The sequence below is a fragment of the Engystomops pustulosus genome, chromosome 5 (assembly GCF_040894005.1).
Source record: "Engystomops pustulosus chromosome 5, aEngPut4.maternal, whole genome shotgun sequence".
NCBI classification, from domain to species: Eukaryota; Metazoa; Chordata; class Amphibia; order Anura; family Leptodactylidae; genus Engystomops; species Engystomops pustulosus.
In genome coordinates, this window is record NC_092415.1 from 193144664 (window position 1) to 193161552 (window position 16889).

The 16889-nt window shown below is 41.2% G+C and overlaps 1 protein-coding gene across 1 annotated transcript in view; it reads right to left on the reverse strand.

Moving 5' to 3' along the window:
* MALRD1 (MAM and LDL receptor class A domain containing 1) overlaps window positions 1-16889 on the reverse strand; it is a 235355-nt gene that overhangs the window by 73569 nt on the left and 144897 nt on the right. The window contains exons 27-29 of the mRNA XM_072154795.1: window positions 11336-11464; window positions 9917-10066; window positions 2135-2292 (exon numbers count right to left, since the gene is read on the reverse strand). Of these exons, the coding sequence (XP_072010896.1) occupies window positions 2135-2292; window positions 9917-10066; window positions 11336-11464 (437 nt within the window). The remainder of the gene's footprint in view (window positions 1-2134; window positions 2293-9916; window positions 10067-11335; window positions 11465-16889) is intronic.

The following is a 16889-nucleotide window of genomic DNA, read 5'->3' on the forward strand; positions in this document are numbered from 1 at the left end:
ACAGCGGTCGCAAGTCTCACTACAAATTGCTCAGAATTGGCTAGTACATGCACTGCAGAAAGTACAGCCACCAGCAGATCAACCAGAAATCAAATATATAGAACGCTACTGTATGCGTAAGTAAGCTCTTTGTATTCTCCTATGGCTATTTTCTAGCCAAGTATCAAAGCACACTACTATGCCAGATGAGATGACACTGAGTTAGTGCCTAATTGAAATCCAACCCCTACTAAATTTTCCCACTTCGGTCTTTGCTATGGATATGTGTGCCACTAAGAGCTAAACACAACGGTAGCAAGTCCCCCTGCTAATTCCTCACAAAATGGTACTAGATGCAAATTAAAATAAAAAAAGTAGAACGTTATTGTAGCCCTAAGAAGGGCTGTTGGGTTCTTTGAGAATCACTCCTGCCTAACAGTAAGCTAATAGAACACCCTAACGCTTTCCCTGACCAGCAGCAGCTCTCTCCCTAGCGGCATCCAGACACAGAATGATCCGAGCAGCGCGGGCAGCGGCTAGTCTATCCCAGGGTCACCTGATCTGGCCAGCCAACCACTGCTATCGACGTGTAAGGGTACCACGTCATGCTGGGTGGAGTGCAGAGTCTCCTGGCTTGTGATTGGCTCTGTTTCTGGCCGCCAAAAAGCAAAACGGCGGGAGCTGCCATTTTCTCGAGCGGGCGAAGTATTCGTCCGAGCAACGAGCAGTTTCGAGTACCCTAATGCTCGACCGAGCATCAAGCTCGGACGAGCATGTTCGCTCATCTCTACAAATAATATAATGGCCAGAACATTGTTATTCCTTATGTATACACTTTGGACCTCTGATTTAGTGTGACATATTAGTACGTCCCAAGTCCGTTAAGGGAATATGGAGAAGGCTCACGGCTCAGTCCTCTTTATACAAGCAGGGTGTTTTCTGCATTATGCAGTAAACTTCCACTAGTAACTCCTGTGACCAGTGCTGGTCATGGGCACCGCCATACTGGCTTTGATAGTCGCTCCCTACAACATCATTGGAGAGCAATTATGGTGCACTTTTAATAATTTGTAACAAATTCTCCATATACGGCAATACAGCAGTAGGTAAGAGCAATCAGACTCCCTAGGGATAAAGTACCCTAGAGGGTCTAAAAAATAGTAAAAAGGTTAGGTATCAACACAACCCAATCTATCAAAATATAAAACGGTTATTCCCGTCGTTAAACCTTGTATAATATAATACGTCTGATAAGTTTTTACTGTCGCCAAAATAGTAGCATTGAAAATTACATCCAGCAAATAATTACACCTTACACCGCTCTGTACAACAAAGTATGAATCAGTTATTAGTGTCAGATGGCAAAATAAAGAATCTCTTTTTCGTACAGAAGGTTTTTAACTTTTTGAAAATGTTTTAAAACACAAAAAAATATGTATAAATTTGGTATCCCTGTGTACCAACCCAAAGACTAAAGAAGACCTCTATGGGGTACGTAAGTTCGCTGCTAGTTTTACGCTTATCTCACGGCCCCATTTACATTTGAGTGAATGTATACTTAGGAGCAGATTGGAAAAGAAAGGAGGGAGGGAAGATTATAAAATGGGAGGAGTAGGGGTCAGGAAAGAAAGCTGTGGTCGAAGGAGGGTTCATATAATTATGATTAGACTATTAGGGTTAAAGGGTAATATAAAGGGTTGTCTTTTTTGATAATCTATTTTTTGTTCTGTATTTCCCAAACAATGAAATATTAAAATTTTGCCTGATAGTAGCAGACCAGCAATCTGTGATAATTTGCAGCAGAACCTCAAACCAAATTTTCAATTTCCCCACAGTGCCTCCACAGGTATTACATGATTTCTACATTGTAAAAGTAATAGGCTGTTCTTGTAAAAGTGATCCCCTATTTTTGGTGTATGTGGAACTGTAATTGAATACCCATAAAAATACATGCAGACTTTATTGTTTTTTCCATCTTTTTAGGTATAAGATCAGATATTGTATATATAGGGCATGTCTCCACTTCTAGAGTAGAATAGGTCTGTAGACACTACATATCCACAGGCATCAAATAATACCATCCATCGAAGAATCTTAAGGTCCACATTTTTTCAGTTATATTGTCAATTAAATTCTATTTCTACTTAATATTCACCTTTAACATCCCGGACTGAGGAGGTCCATAGAGATAATACCAGAACCGGACTCTGCACTGCTCATTGGTGGCAGGAAATAACTTGCTGGTAAATATCCGGGCAGAATCTCCATCTTTTTGTTTGCTAGCGTTGGCATAGAGAAAGTATCTTCCGCTACCTTTAAAGGGGGAGAAGAAGAATTATAAACATTTACCAAGGGATCACTACCACTAGCTCATTAACCCTCAAACATGAATCAAAGACGTATTCCTATCTTGGAGACTTATGGCTTATCAACACAACATACCAAAAATTTCTGATAGATGTTTATCTGTCCTGCGCATGCGCCACTGCTTCACACTTTACAGCAGTTATAACAGAGGGGGTCGAGGACCTCACACTCGGTATAGGTGTCGATGGCATCTAAAGTTTCAAGTAACAGTACAAATTTTGGGGTTTATTGACTGGAATTTGAAGGGAACCTGTCACCTCTAGCTTAATAAATGTTAAACAATACCATATATAAGGCTATAAGATTGTGAGATTGTCTCAATGGTTCTACTGTGGCTCCTCTACATTTTTCCTGTGGTTAAAAAAATGACTTTTATTCCCACTGTTTTCTTCCAGAGATCTAGTCAAGGTGGCGGGAGAGCTCTTGGATGCAGTCATGCTCTCCCGCCTCCTCATTGCCACTCACCTTTCTAGCAGAAGCATTACACTGTATTTTCAAAGAGCTGTAAATTGACGTGCAGGGGCAGTGCGGAGGGGTTGGTTTACGAAACTGAGTGGCTGGGGACATTTATTGAGGGCACTAGACCATCTGCAGGTAGATTTGTCCAGAAATGGGTCATGTCCTCGGTAACTAGGGGTGTGACTAAGCAAAAAATAGCTTTTGAGACAGAAAATTCAATATTGGGGCACATTTACTAAAGAGCCCGAATCGCTCTTTTTTGGCACACGCAATCGGATTGTGGCGCATCTGCGCCGGGTTGCATGCGGCGGAAATCGGGGGGTGTGGCTGTCGGAAAACCCGACGGATTTGGAAAAACTGCGGTATTTAAAAAAAAAAATGTGTCGCTTGACACGCACTTACACTCACCGGGAATAGGATGGTGAACTCCGGCGGACCTCGGCGGGCCTCGGCGCAGCAGTGACATCGGGTGCACAACCTTAGTGAATCGCCAGAAGACCCGAATCCTCGTCGGAGAATGCGCCGCTGGATCGCGACAGGACCGGGTAAGTAAATGAGCCCCATTGTGTTTCAGAAAACTAGACCAACTGATAAAAGTTACAAACGCCAGATTCATCATCTAACATCAGACACGGATTAATTTGAAGCAGTAGAGAATGTTCTAGTTCTACTGGCACCGTTCTAAAGACCCCCACACTAATACATCTCCACATTGTATTTTCACTTACAGTATATGAGTGTCTGAAGGCCCCAGCCAGAAAACACCCCCAAAAGTCTGACCCCTGACCCTCCCTATAATTTATCCCTGTATGCATGGACCCCTACCTTGCAAATCTTACTGTATTGTATATATGTACAGTATAATACGTATATTATACTAATATTTGGTGACGTTCATCCTACAGACAAGTCACCTATACCTTCTGTCCAGAATTCCTAGTAATGATTTTGTATCACGTAAATTTTATTTTTTACCTCATAATTAGGATTTTTTAAAATAATTATCACTATTAAAGTGAAAAATCTATAACGAGATCTCACAAGAAGGACTTTTTAATTATGGATTATTTCTCATAATTATGAGTTTTTATCTCCTAATTGCTAATTTTTTCTCATTATTGTGACTATAAACTATCATTATGTTTTCCCTTCTTAAATGTATCAAATACATCTTAACCCCAGAGCTTTCACTTTACAACACTCAAACCTACACTGATGAGCACATCATAAAAATGCAATTTATGTTTGTATGGTCATTTGTATGGTCGTGGTGATACTATATCTCTAGGATTGAATATTATTTTTACTAAAAAGTTTACAATCTTGAAAGCTAAGGTCACATGTAGCAAAACACTGCTAAATGTTTACGTTAGAGAAAAAAAATCAGTGTTTTTCTTATGTTGTTGACTGACAATTGTCTCTACTTTTAGAAATTGAAATTGAGGGACAAGCAAATTATTGCTATAAATAAATGAGTAAAAAAAGCCTCAATGTTATTAATCAGAAAATGGAGCTTAAATACTTTGCTTTTATGATTTACAAAATTGTATGGGTTTTCTAAAGTCTGCAGAGCATCCGGTTATCTCCAACACAGGATACTACAACTCCCATAAACCCTCAGATCTCAGTAACAGCTCCTCCCTCTCATGCTCTTCTCCCAGTGATCTCTGAGGTGATGATCTAACAGACTGTCCTGCTCTGTTGTCACAGTAAAGGCAACTAATAAACTACATGTGTCTCTCACATCCTATATCTGTGTGCAACTGCCGTCATTGCACATTACCTCAGCCCCACTGAGTCATGTTCTCACGTACCTTCACTTCTGACTCATAGGGCTCCAGTTCTGTATTGAAACTATTACTTCTCACTTTATGAACTGACTGCTCAGCACAGATATCTGTGGCTTCTCCGCTCCGGGATGATGGCTCCGTCCGCTAATCCTGATCGGCCCTGACCCCAACAACTTCCCAGAGGCATCAAACCCACTGCGAGCAACCAACTACAGCCAAACATAGTGATGAACATATGACCTGCCCAGGAAGTCACAGGACATGTGATGTGGGCATGTGACCTGCGGCCATCTTCTGTCCTGTGGCTTATACACTGGGACAAAGTTATAGGACTAATTAAAGGGCCAGTAGCATTTTAATTCTTCATTACATTGTATGTCCACAGCATTTTTCTGCTAAGGGGAGCAAAATTTTAAATAACAACTAATTACATATTAGCTTATATTTTAATGTCCCTTATTAATATTAATTATGCTGATTCCTGGAATACCGCTTTATATGTCGGATCAGTAGGGGTCCGACTAACCACAATTGCCCCCCCCCTCCCCTGTATTCCATGTGAATTTGAACTCAAGCAATCAAACCCCCTATCCTGTGGATAAAGAGTAAGTAATATAAAAAGGGTTGCCTACTTTGGACAAATTATACATGTCAGAGGGGTCTTATACTTCTCAAAAACAGAATTTATGCCCATATGTCAACCAAATTTTGGCATTTCACCTTATAGCATATATGTCCTAGCACTGCTGTGCTCTTGTCTCTCTGTATTGGGCTCCTCAACAGCCCCTCCCATCTGCAAAAAGTGGCAGCTTGCCATTGGAAAAATACTACAGCACTCAAGCCCAATACAGAGAGCTAAGTCCACAGCAGTGTGAGGACATGTCCTAACCTGCTGACACATTCCCTTTATCCAAATCCATTCAAGCACTCAACTATGGTGATGTATTTTAAAGTAATATTTGCAATGTTGGATGTATACACTGCAAATAGTAAAAAATATAATGCCATTTTTTTTCCCCGTGTGAATACGAATCAACCCTCTTTTGTGTTTTTCTGCTTTACACTTCAAAGGGAGGTAATGCTTTGAAGGACAATTTACAATTAGCTTGATAATGTGGTGACACTGAGTCCAGTGTATTGTGGCAGAAGCCAATTATTTTCTTTTCATGTTTCTTCACTGCAAATTATATTTTCTCCCTAGATTTAATTTTTTATTTTTTTTGCCAAAACAAAAGCCTTTTTTTGTTTTAGATATATGTGATTTTATATACATATTGTATAGATGATGAGTCTTATTTGCATGAATTGCAAAAAAATCTCTAAAATTACATTACTGGGAAATGTAAAGTTATAATTTGCCTTTCACATAGTTATACAACTTTCGAGATTTGGGAACTAGTAGTCTCTTTTTAACCTATTGACTGTAGGGAGAGGGTCTACGGCACATGGGCGCCACCATCTTTGCTCTGATATGGGAAAGACGATTGGTTTCTATAACAGTTGGGGTCCTCTGAGAGGTTCCTCAGGCTGTCATACAGCAATCACAGGGAGGCCTCGTGTGTATTTTCGTGCGTGCCGAAAGCAATGGGCTATGGCAAACCCGTTCACCCTGTCGATATCCATAGGAAGTGACTGCCCAGGCCACAAAGACTGGAAGAAATTGGACCTGCTGGGTGGGTAGTCAGAACGTTCCAGGCGAGGTGATGTATGGTCCGTGCCCCGCACTGTCTATATGCCCAATAGAGGTCTACGGGGCCGTGACATATTCATGCGCATGAGGCCTAAGAGTGATAAAAATATTAGTGATTAACATTACTGAAAAAAAATCCAATTGCAGTGTTGAAACGATTACCCATGGAGATGCCCCGCATTATCCTGTCCTCTCTTGCATTTGTCTTTCGGGAGCATTTTTTTTAAACAATTAAAACTAAGAACTAATTATTTTTTATGATCTGTTTTTGTTATTATGATCATCTTGCCTCAGTTGCTTTTAACAGGATTCAGCAATGTGCTTTACATGTCCATTGAAGAGTGTGCTGGGCATGCTCTGTGAATTTGTCGTGGGCATTGCGCAGGAATGGGGGAACGGGTGGTGCAACCATCACCTTTTATGAATAGTGGATTCGGGGGTCATCTAAATTTTGATTTCATCTACTCAATTCATCTGGAGATGAGCTGCTGTAACCACTGGAAGAAGACCAAAACCATCTTCTTTTAGCTATATTATCTGTGGGAGTTTCTATATACCTTCTCTGCCAGTTTTGTCGGTAAGCAGGTTGGGGCGTGAACTTGGAAAAACCGGCGGAGACTATAGCAAAAAAGTTTACACCTGTTTTTACTAAGAGGCTCTTGGAAGATTTGAGCACAGGAGCGCCAATCTTGATGTCCATTCCACTGCTAATGTCGATTCTACTACTGATTACACCTGATTAGTGGATGTTTTGGGGGTTGGAACCCCAAAGATTTGACTGCTGACCTATCCAATTTAAAGGTCACTGTGATCCCAACACTTTAACAAACAGAATCACATTAGATAGTAAATTAATGAATAGCTGTAGGTGAAGATAACGAGGCTTATTTACTAAGGGTCTGCACTTTTGTTGGATTTTAGAAATTTTGGGGATTTGCTCCGTTGTGACAGGTATTTAGCAGGGGATTGTGTCGCACGCGATCGGATTTTGGCACAGCGGAGCCAACATTCATGCGACAGAAATGAGGAGCGGGCCGTTTCGACTGATTCGGACTAAGCACGGGATTTAACTTTCAATTTGTGGCGCAAGACAATGCACTTACATGCACCGGGAAGAAGAAGGTGAACTCCGTCGGACCTGAGCAGGGAAGTGACACATGCAGGATATCGGGCGCATGAACTTAGTGAATCGCGGTAGATGTGCATTCCAGTCAAATAATGCACTTACATGCACCAGGAAGAAGAAGGTGAACTCCGGCAGACCTGAGCGGGGAAGCGGCACATGCAGGATATCGGGCGCATGAACAATGCACTTTCGAGGATCGAGCAGGACAGGTAAGTAAATGTGCCCCTATGTGGTTGTTGAAGTTCCCTGACATACATATTCAGTATATACACAGATAAATATGAGTGGAGAAGTTTTGAGTCTTCTTCGTCTTCCAGAGTAAATATTCAGATATTTTAGGATATTGACGCAGATTGCTCAGGGTAATAAGTTTTCATACATCTAATTACAGGTCAATATTGTGGAGAGCTGTAATGAAAATGACCTGACTCCATCCATAAATATGGATAAAGTTTTGTCCTTTTGAAACAGAGCATGTAGCGATCCGAGGACTTGGCTGACTTTTTGGAAGAGGGAATAGATCGCCCTGGCTTACTACAAAGCTTATGTGGTTTACAATCGTCTCTACCTAATTAGTTCTCAAGGACAAACATGCTCAGCGCCAAAGGTCTGACACAAGTATGTGATCCAAATACTGAAAATAAATAGAAGGACGCAATGTTCTCCTTTTTTTCGGAGTCTTTTGTTCTTCATTCATTAAGTGGTTAGGAAATTAATTGTATGCCAAGAATAGGCAGAAGGACAACTTCCACCAGTCTCGAGCCGATGTGCAACGATCCTGGAGCAGCTAAGAATATAGACTATAAGAACCATTTATAGGTGATGGTAGTCAAAAATATCTAAAGTCAAAAAGTCTAGAAAAATAGGAAGGATCATCACATTAATATGGAAAACATGTACCGGTAAGCATTCAGTTTCGAGGCTACACCCAGTCCCTGGACATGTATGGATATTGTAACTAAAAGATCCTTACAATTCCTTCAAAGCTGTATAAACTCACAAATTTAAGGCAGAACTTGAGAATTGTAATTTCAAGGGACCAGGGTGGGGGCAACAATATATATATATATATATATATATATATATATATATATATATATATATATACACACACACATACATGCCTTACTTACCATTAACTATTTTTATAATTCTGTATTCTTACCATTAACTTTTTTTATAATTCTGTATGTTGAGTATTAAAACTTAGGTTTAGAAATAAAAGTAGGAGAGATTGATTCCATATCTGACATCAAACATCAGATACATATAAGGGGAAAAGGAGGGTATAGAGAGAATTTTTCATTATTGGGCTGGAAATGTATGTTTTCGGTTAAGGGACTCATCATATAATAGATCATTGTGCTCCATACACTTTTACAATTAAATCAGAAAATAGATTAATTAATAGTTCCAGGTGAAGATGCCATTAAAGGGGCTGTTGAACTTTTTGGAAACTGACAGTAGATGGAAAAGTAAAGGACAAGGACAGTGAGTCCTCAAGCTAGACCCAACCAACTGTCCTCACCTACTTACTTAACCAACCCTAAATGGTAGTTTTCGCAAGTAGGTAGGGACAGCTGGATGGTCAACCTTCGCTACCTGCACCAAAGTGAACACATGGAGACAAAAAACATGAAAGATAAACACAAAAGAATGGTTGTAAAAATATTGGTCAAAACCAAGAGGACATTGCAGTACAGAATCAAGAGACAAATCAAGGTAAAAATTTAAGAAATCCGGAGGTCCTTGAAATGCTGGCTGGTTCCAAAGAAGACTGATAGCAAGCATTGGGACGTAGACAGAAAATCCTCTTATGAGATATCAGAGTCTCGGGCCAAAGTGTGATTGGACCGATCCCCTGAGATCCAGACAATCCAGACGAGCAGGAGAGCAATGTGAGTGGAGGAGTCATCTGTCCTTTATACTTGTCTTAACCATCTAGAGCCCAAAACAAAGTCAGCAGGAGACAGATGAGTGGTGGAAATCAATTAAGGCAGCCGGGAGTGTTCAGACGATGTTCAGCCTAGTGTAGGTCAGTGCAAGTGACAAAATGACAGCCAGCAGTGCATTTTTAGGCACTGAATCCAAAATGGGCACAGATCTTAAAATCTTTCTCAAAAACATGTTTTGAGAGCATACATAAGTAGTGATGGTTGGAGACGTTTTGAGGTTTTCTAAAATCGGATACATAGTTAGGATACATTTTGAGCTCAGCCGTAAGTGCTGGAAAGCCATGTGCCCCGAGAAGTGTAGGTAGGCTCTCTTTTTATTTCTCGTTGCTCCTACCTCAGGGAGTTTTCTGACATTTTCTGAAAACACATTTATTGGGGATTTCCCAGCTTCTAAATTCACCTTTGGGCTGTTGTATGGTTACAGGATTTTCCGTTATTGGTAGGTGGTCTCCTGTTGCCTCATTACCGGTGGCCGGATGCCAGAGTGAGTGCACAAGCGCTAACATGATGGCTCCAGGCCAAACACACAGTACAATATATCATTATATACCTGGAGTGTGGTCTGTGTTTAGAAGATTGTTGACTTTGTCTTGTATATTCCAGTTAAAATCATCCGCATCGTCTTGTGTAAGGTCACATCCAAAATCTCTACCATCAGAATGCTCGAAATTGCAGCTCCCAGGAAGGCTGGTGTACTCGCCTATGTATACAGGAAATAATGGATGAGCACATGGGATACATTCACTTATTCACACCGAAAAATCACTTACTATAAAAGCACCAAGATAAATCCGTCATTTACTTCCATCAACATCTGCATCACCGCTCTCCCAAGCCCCTCCGTCCTCCGTACCATTTCCTATAAGTCTATTAAGGGATTAGCTCATCCTGGCTTAACACATTTTACTTAATTTCACAAAGGAATTTCTATTTTTCATATCGCTACTTGCTTCAGCTCCGTTCAACCGAGTGTGAATATTGTAAATCAGATCATTTACATTTTAAACAAATTATATTACAGACTTTCAAAATAGTGACCCCGATTTACAGAATTTGATATAAAGATTATTTTTTAAATGAAATTATTGTTATACCCAAATTACTAATGTGATGTCACGTGATGCTGAACAATGACTAAACGGAATTGCATTAAAAAAAATATGAAAAAAAGATTACTGTACAGGCGGTCCCCTACTTAAGAACACTGACTTACAGAGGACCCCTAGTTACAAACGGACCTCTGGATGTTGGTAATTACTGTACTTTAGTCCTAGGCTACAATAATCAGCTATAACAGTTATCACAGGTGTCAGTAATGAAGCTTTAGTGTTAATCCTGGTTCTTATGACAACCCAACATTTTTAATATCCACTAGTCATAGAGACCCAAACAATTTTGCCTGGAGCAAGAATTATAAAGTATACAGTTCCGACTTACATACAAATTCAACTAAAGAACAAACCTGCAGAACCTATCTTGTATGTAACCCGGGGCCTGCCTATATATAATACAATAAAACATGTATAACATAGACATAATGGGGCAGATTTACTTACCCGGTCCATTCGTGATCCAGCGGTGCGTTCTCTTTGCGGTGGATTCGGGTCTTCCGGCGATTCACTAAGGTAGTTCCTCCGACGTCCACCAGGCGACGCTGCTGCGCTGAATGCACTGAAGTTCACCGGCCTATTCCTAGTGAAGGTAAGTGCGTGTCCAGCGACACTTTTTTTTTAAATGCGGCGGTTTTTCCGAATCCGTTGGGTTTTCATACGACCACGCCCCCAATTTCCGTCGCGTGCATGCCGGCACCGATGCAACACAATCCGATCGCATGCACCAAAATCCCGGGGAATTCAGGGAATTCAGGGAAAATCGGCGCAAAACGTAAAAAACGCCCTTAGTAAATGACCACCAATAACTAATGTAATAATAACAGCGTCTATGATAAAGCTACAGGAGATGTACATACCGCAGTCAGCCTCATCGGAATAGTCCTCGCAGTCCGGCTTGTAGTCACACACTAGATGGGATTCAATACATTTCTGGTTTTTGCATATAAAATCTGTATCTTCAAGGCATTTTCCAGGCTCTTCTCCAACTGCAACCAACAAGACATTACAATCAATAGTTTAGCCGAATCGATGCTCCATTTCATTTCTTGATTTAAGTTTAGTAACACGTTGTTTCCATTAACATTGTGTCATCTCGTTACCATTATCCGCGCTACTTTATTTTTTTATCTATTTTTAGAATTAAAGGAGAACTCGCACCAAAAGTCACAGTCATAGTATATGGAAAATATTCCGTTTTCAGGCATTGGAACTACACAAGAATTTGTGACTTGTTACCCATCACCAATTTTGGGGGATCTAGAAGTACCTTATTCTCCACAATTTATATATACGGTTCCCAGCAATCTCTCATTTTAGAGAAAATTTTATATTTATTAATTGGTTAAAGGGGAGGTTCTTAGTGCACCAGTAGATATGGCTCCGCCTCTGATGCAATGAGCAGCTAATTTCCATAAACATCTCTAAAATGGTTTGGAAACAGGAAAGCTATCTCTGTATAGAAATATGCTACATATTTCCATATATATCCATATACATTAGTTACATTGAATGATGATGTTAAAGGCAATTTATCAAGAAATTCCAGCACTTACTCGTAGATCTAGATAATCTTCTTATATTTGGTATCAATGGCTTCCTTCCTTTTAAAATCAACTTTTAAAATTATGCTAATGAGCCAGGGTTGATTCCTATAGCCCCTCTGTTCTACAGATGCACAGGCTGTTACACTGTGCAGGAGCATTGCCCCCACTCCCACTTCGTTCAGCAGTAGATAATATATGACATCACCTATTGTGAATGCTGGATCCTGTAACAGAGTTGTTCTCACAGTAATATAAAGGGGACAGAGCACAAAGTGTTAGTCTGTTATTAGGCCTAGTGATATATATATATTTATGGCATTGGAAAGGAAACAATTATTTTAAAACATATTAAACCTGCAGACCTAAATCATATAGTTTTTATGCATTATGAAGCAAACATACCTTGAGAATGTTGTAGCTACACTGATGCAGAAACATATCTTGTTTAATCCGTGATCCAAGTGGTTTTCTTCATAAAACAATTATAAAATTTAGGACCTTGGGAAAGTTGGGTTGCATGCAGACTGAACTGTCCAGACAGGACTAATCAACCAGAGCTGGATGACTGATACACAGCAGCTGGGGGATGGTGCAGTGATTGATTACTTCTGCCTGCCAGGTACAACAAAGTGATTACATAATTCTCTGGAGCAGTGCATAATTAGGGGTAGAGGAGAAGCTCCGGGGCACCCAGGAGCTACAGAGCCTCATTCTCATTATTTTATAATTGTTTTCTCAGCAAAAACACTCAGCGCAGGGATTAAACAAGATATGTTTCTGCATCAGTGTAGCTACAGCATTCTCAAGGTATGTTTGCTTCATAATGCATCAAATCAAATGGTAGATTTCCTTTAAGGAGACATCAGTTAGGTACATAATAGACACAGGTCATGTTCCAGATTTAGTTTTGGGACCGTGTTGCTAGAAGTCATGAGACTATAGAACTATTTGTCAGAGATGCGGGTCACTCCCATCATCCTCCTCTGTGACTTCTGGACACGTAAAAGCCTCTGGCAGAGTATAACCACGCAATATTTACTGCATCAGTCCACAATATAAGTTTCATTGGTTTTCACTTATAGAACAAGGTCAGGAGACAATCAGGACTCAGGGAAGTTACAAGGTGTCTTCTATCTGTTCATCAGATTCGGGATGAGTAAAGTCAGTCTCAGCTTTTTACTCATAAGTCAGAAACCTGAAGGTGAATTGGAATGAACATCGCGGGGTCACCTGACCGGGGATAAGCTCATTACTGCCGCGACCTCTTGCTGGAGTCTCAATGTCAGACTCTCCGCGCTTCTCTCGTTCTGTATGGAATAAGTCCGCACTGGAGGAGGTTGTGTGCAGCTTAAAGGAAAAGTCCAGACTTTCAACCACTTTAACCCCTTAAGGATTAGGTCATTTTCAGTTTTTTACATTTCTAATTTTTCATTCCCCATATTTAAAAATCCATCATTTTTCAATTTTTTTAAATTTATTGAGCTGGAGAAGAACTTATTTTCTAAATGCGCTAAAAATAAAGTTGCGACAATTTCTCTGTGCTCCAATTGACTCCTCAAACTTTATTCCTTGGGTCGGTAGGATCAAAGAGATATCAAATTGAGGTAGGTTTTATTATATTTTAATAGATTTAAACTGGGTACCTCCGGGTTCACCGAATTCACCTTTCCCGGCTCTAGTGGTGGCCTCCCCAATGCCCGCGCTCCGCCGGTAACTGGCGCTGGCCAGCCGCCTTCCCTGATAAATTCTAGCCCCTTTGCGTGTCCCCTGCCGTATCTTTGTGCTGTCTAGCTTTAGAGAAAGCTGATGCCATGTGCGATTATCCTGACCTTCCACTACGTCCCCGACTCTGATCCTGTGCTGCTTGTCTTCACCTCCTTACTGTCCCTGACCATGCTTCTGCCTGATGATTCTGTACTTCGCCTTGGCCGCCACCGTGGACAAAGTCAAGCCTGTGGAACGACCTGGTGGCGATAACCAGGTACCACTTAGACTCCGGTCCCAGGTGTCGGCTTACATCATCATCCGCGATGGTCCAGTGGGTCCACTACCCCTGATCCTGAAACCTTTTGTAAAAAATAAAATTTCTTCATTTTGCCCTGTTCTGAAAACAATAACTTTTTCATACGTTCAGCGTACAGATCTGTGTAAGGCGACATTTTTTGTGGGAAATGATGATGTTTTCAATGCTACCATTTTGGGGACTGTGTGACCTATTGAAAACTTTTTATAAAATTTGTGTTGCAGAATGGAAAAAAGGGACGTTTCCATTAGCAATATCTAACATGTTTATGATTTTATTTGTTTATTTCTATATCAGTTCAAAGGAAAGGGGGGGGGGTGATTTTAATTTTTAGGGTTGTTAAAATTTGTTTTTTACCTTTTTTTTTTTTAAGACCCCCAGGGCTACTTTAGCCCTTGGGGGATCTGATTGTTCCTACCACAGTATTGCAGTTTATGGACAATTTGCTATGGATCTATAACAGTCTCCGATCTCCGGCACACTGTTATAGATCCTGCCCAATAACAGGTCCTAGAATCTTATACAGACTCCAGGCTGCCGTGGGAACTGTCACATTTGACGTCACGGATTTGAGCTCACAGGTAGCGTTTATTCTATTTTAGATGGGGGCACCCAGACACCGCCAGCAGTGGTTAATGCTCACCACCAGCAGTGTAATGCAGGCAACACCCACCATGTATGAAGAAGGCTCAACCCGTGTCTTCTAAGGTAGCAAAGGACGTGTGTGTCCTTGAGTCAGGGTCACACTACATGTGTAAGGGAATCCAACCCTGGCTCTTCATCCCAGTTCTGCCAAGAGCAGGAGGTTCTTAAATAATAGCAGCCCCCCTGGAGCCCTGACTCTGGCTGGATAGAGTGGGTCCCTCAGTGGTGAAGAATCAAGGTTACAGTTTCTGGATCTCTTTGAGTCGGAGGATTCAGTCCCCCCAAGCCTAGTCAGTTTTTGAGCACCTTCTTGGCCAGAAAATCTGCCACAACCTGGACAAGGCATCTGGCCATGCTCGAAAGACCTTTAGATGGTTAGCTAAGGCTTCTACAACCTTTTGGTCTTGCTACAGAGACCCAGAATTACCCCATGTCTCTATGTGAGAGAAACTGGAAAAATTAGGATCTCTGGGGAAGTCATGAAAGCCCTATCAGAATTTCTCCCAAGACTGGGAGGCTCTCAAAAAAGTAGCCCCACCAAGACTGGGTCATTCCATTCCCAGACTTTCAGGATGGCAGATGTTCTCTGGAAACTGTATTGCAAAATATTGTGAATATACAGTTATTCTTTATCAATAAAAAACTCTGCATGACAGACCTGGGAGCCTCAGCACCGAACCATGGTGAACTGGCCAGACCGAGCAAATTGCTAAGAATGGGACTCCTGTTATATGGTGCAAGGAGTCACAACTTTCATGCAAAACAGCAGTGCTGAATGACTATAGTTTGTCGCTATTGTTTCGCAGGCATGAAGGCACCTTTTGCACAATATGTCCCTATGACGCAAGGAGACCCTTGTTCTGCACTGTGATCGGATCGGTCCATGAAGTCCAGTCAGCACACAATCCATAAGTCATAAACTGACCTCAGTCGTGTTTTGCTGGCCTAAGAGCACTGCCCAGTGCCCTACTCCTGCCAGAGGATCATATGTGAAGAGATCTAGCAAATGCCAGGATGTCGGCCCATTTATGTGAGCAGCTCAGGACCGGACGCTGGGAGATTGGTTACATCATAACAGGTCCTGCAGTCAAAGGACCAGTCATATGGGTGGACGGAGGGTAGAAAAAGAATGCTCTGAGGCTGGGAGTTGCAGTTCTCTCCTGACAACACTCCAATAAAAGTGCACATTATGAGCCTCAACTTGCTGGGAGATGTAGTTTGCCTTGCTATGCCCCATCTGTATACTCTCTATGAAGGGTATAATTACTTACATAGCATGGAGCCACCCAAGATATGCAGATAATTTGGCACGAAATAGTGATATCTGAAGGACATTCTATATTTTTCTGTAGATCAGCACCTCATGGCTCCATTCTTATAGGGGGTCTACCAGCTCCCCTTTAAGGCTATCCTCAATTCCACAGCTCCAGACCTGATACTTCTATACACCGACACTACAATCCACGTGCTCGGTCTTCATGAGTATCACCATCCATCCTCACACTGAGCATTCTCATTTGTTGTGCTTCATTCCGATGAATTGTTGCCTGGCCTCTCGCTGCTGTGTGCCTTATCTGCTCCCTGAAGCCACTTCTGTCATATGATTTCTAATGGCTCCCTCCTCGGCATGTCTCCCTGTCTTATTAGATCAGTGCTCCCACAGGTTTCATTATTACCACCAGGCGTCTCATCATATACTGTGCCCCAATTATTACCGGGAAGAATGGAAAATGATAATAAAAAATTAAAAAATAAATTGTCCATTACACTGGGGATGGAGGACACCGTAATTTTATAGTCTTTAGATTCCTTTGGGTTGCAACGGATATTAAAGGGGGTCTACCGGCTCCCAACTTACCCACAAGTAAAAGTAGAATTGAGTAGAACGCTTTATAAGCTTTCCAGGAATAACTTTCCTGTTTGCCAGTGACTTGTCATTTTAGAGAAAATTCCAATTTTATGCTAATTAGCTTCCAGGTGCAATGGGAGCGGAGCTGGTGCACCTGTTCTCTTCTTTCTGAACCTTATTTCTATGGGAAATGTCAATCATTCTGTAAAGGATTGGTGATATGTAGTTACTGGCAGAATAAAATAAAGAAACCAGGTGCACAATCAGTTGTAGCCCCATTACCAGTGGAGCCCCAAACTCATTTGCATACAGATAAAAATGTACATTTTCTTTAAAACCACAGATTTCTA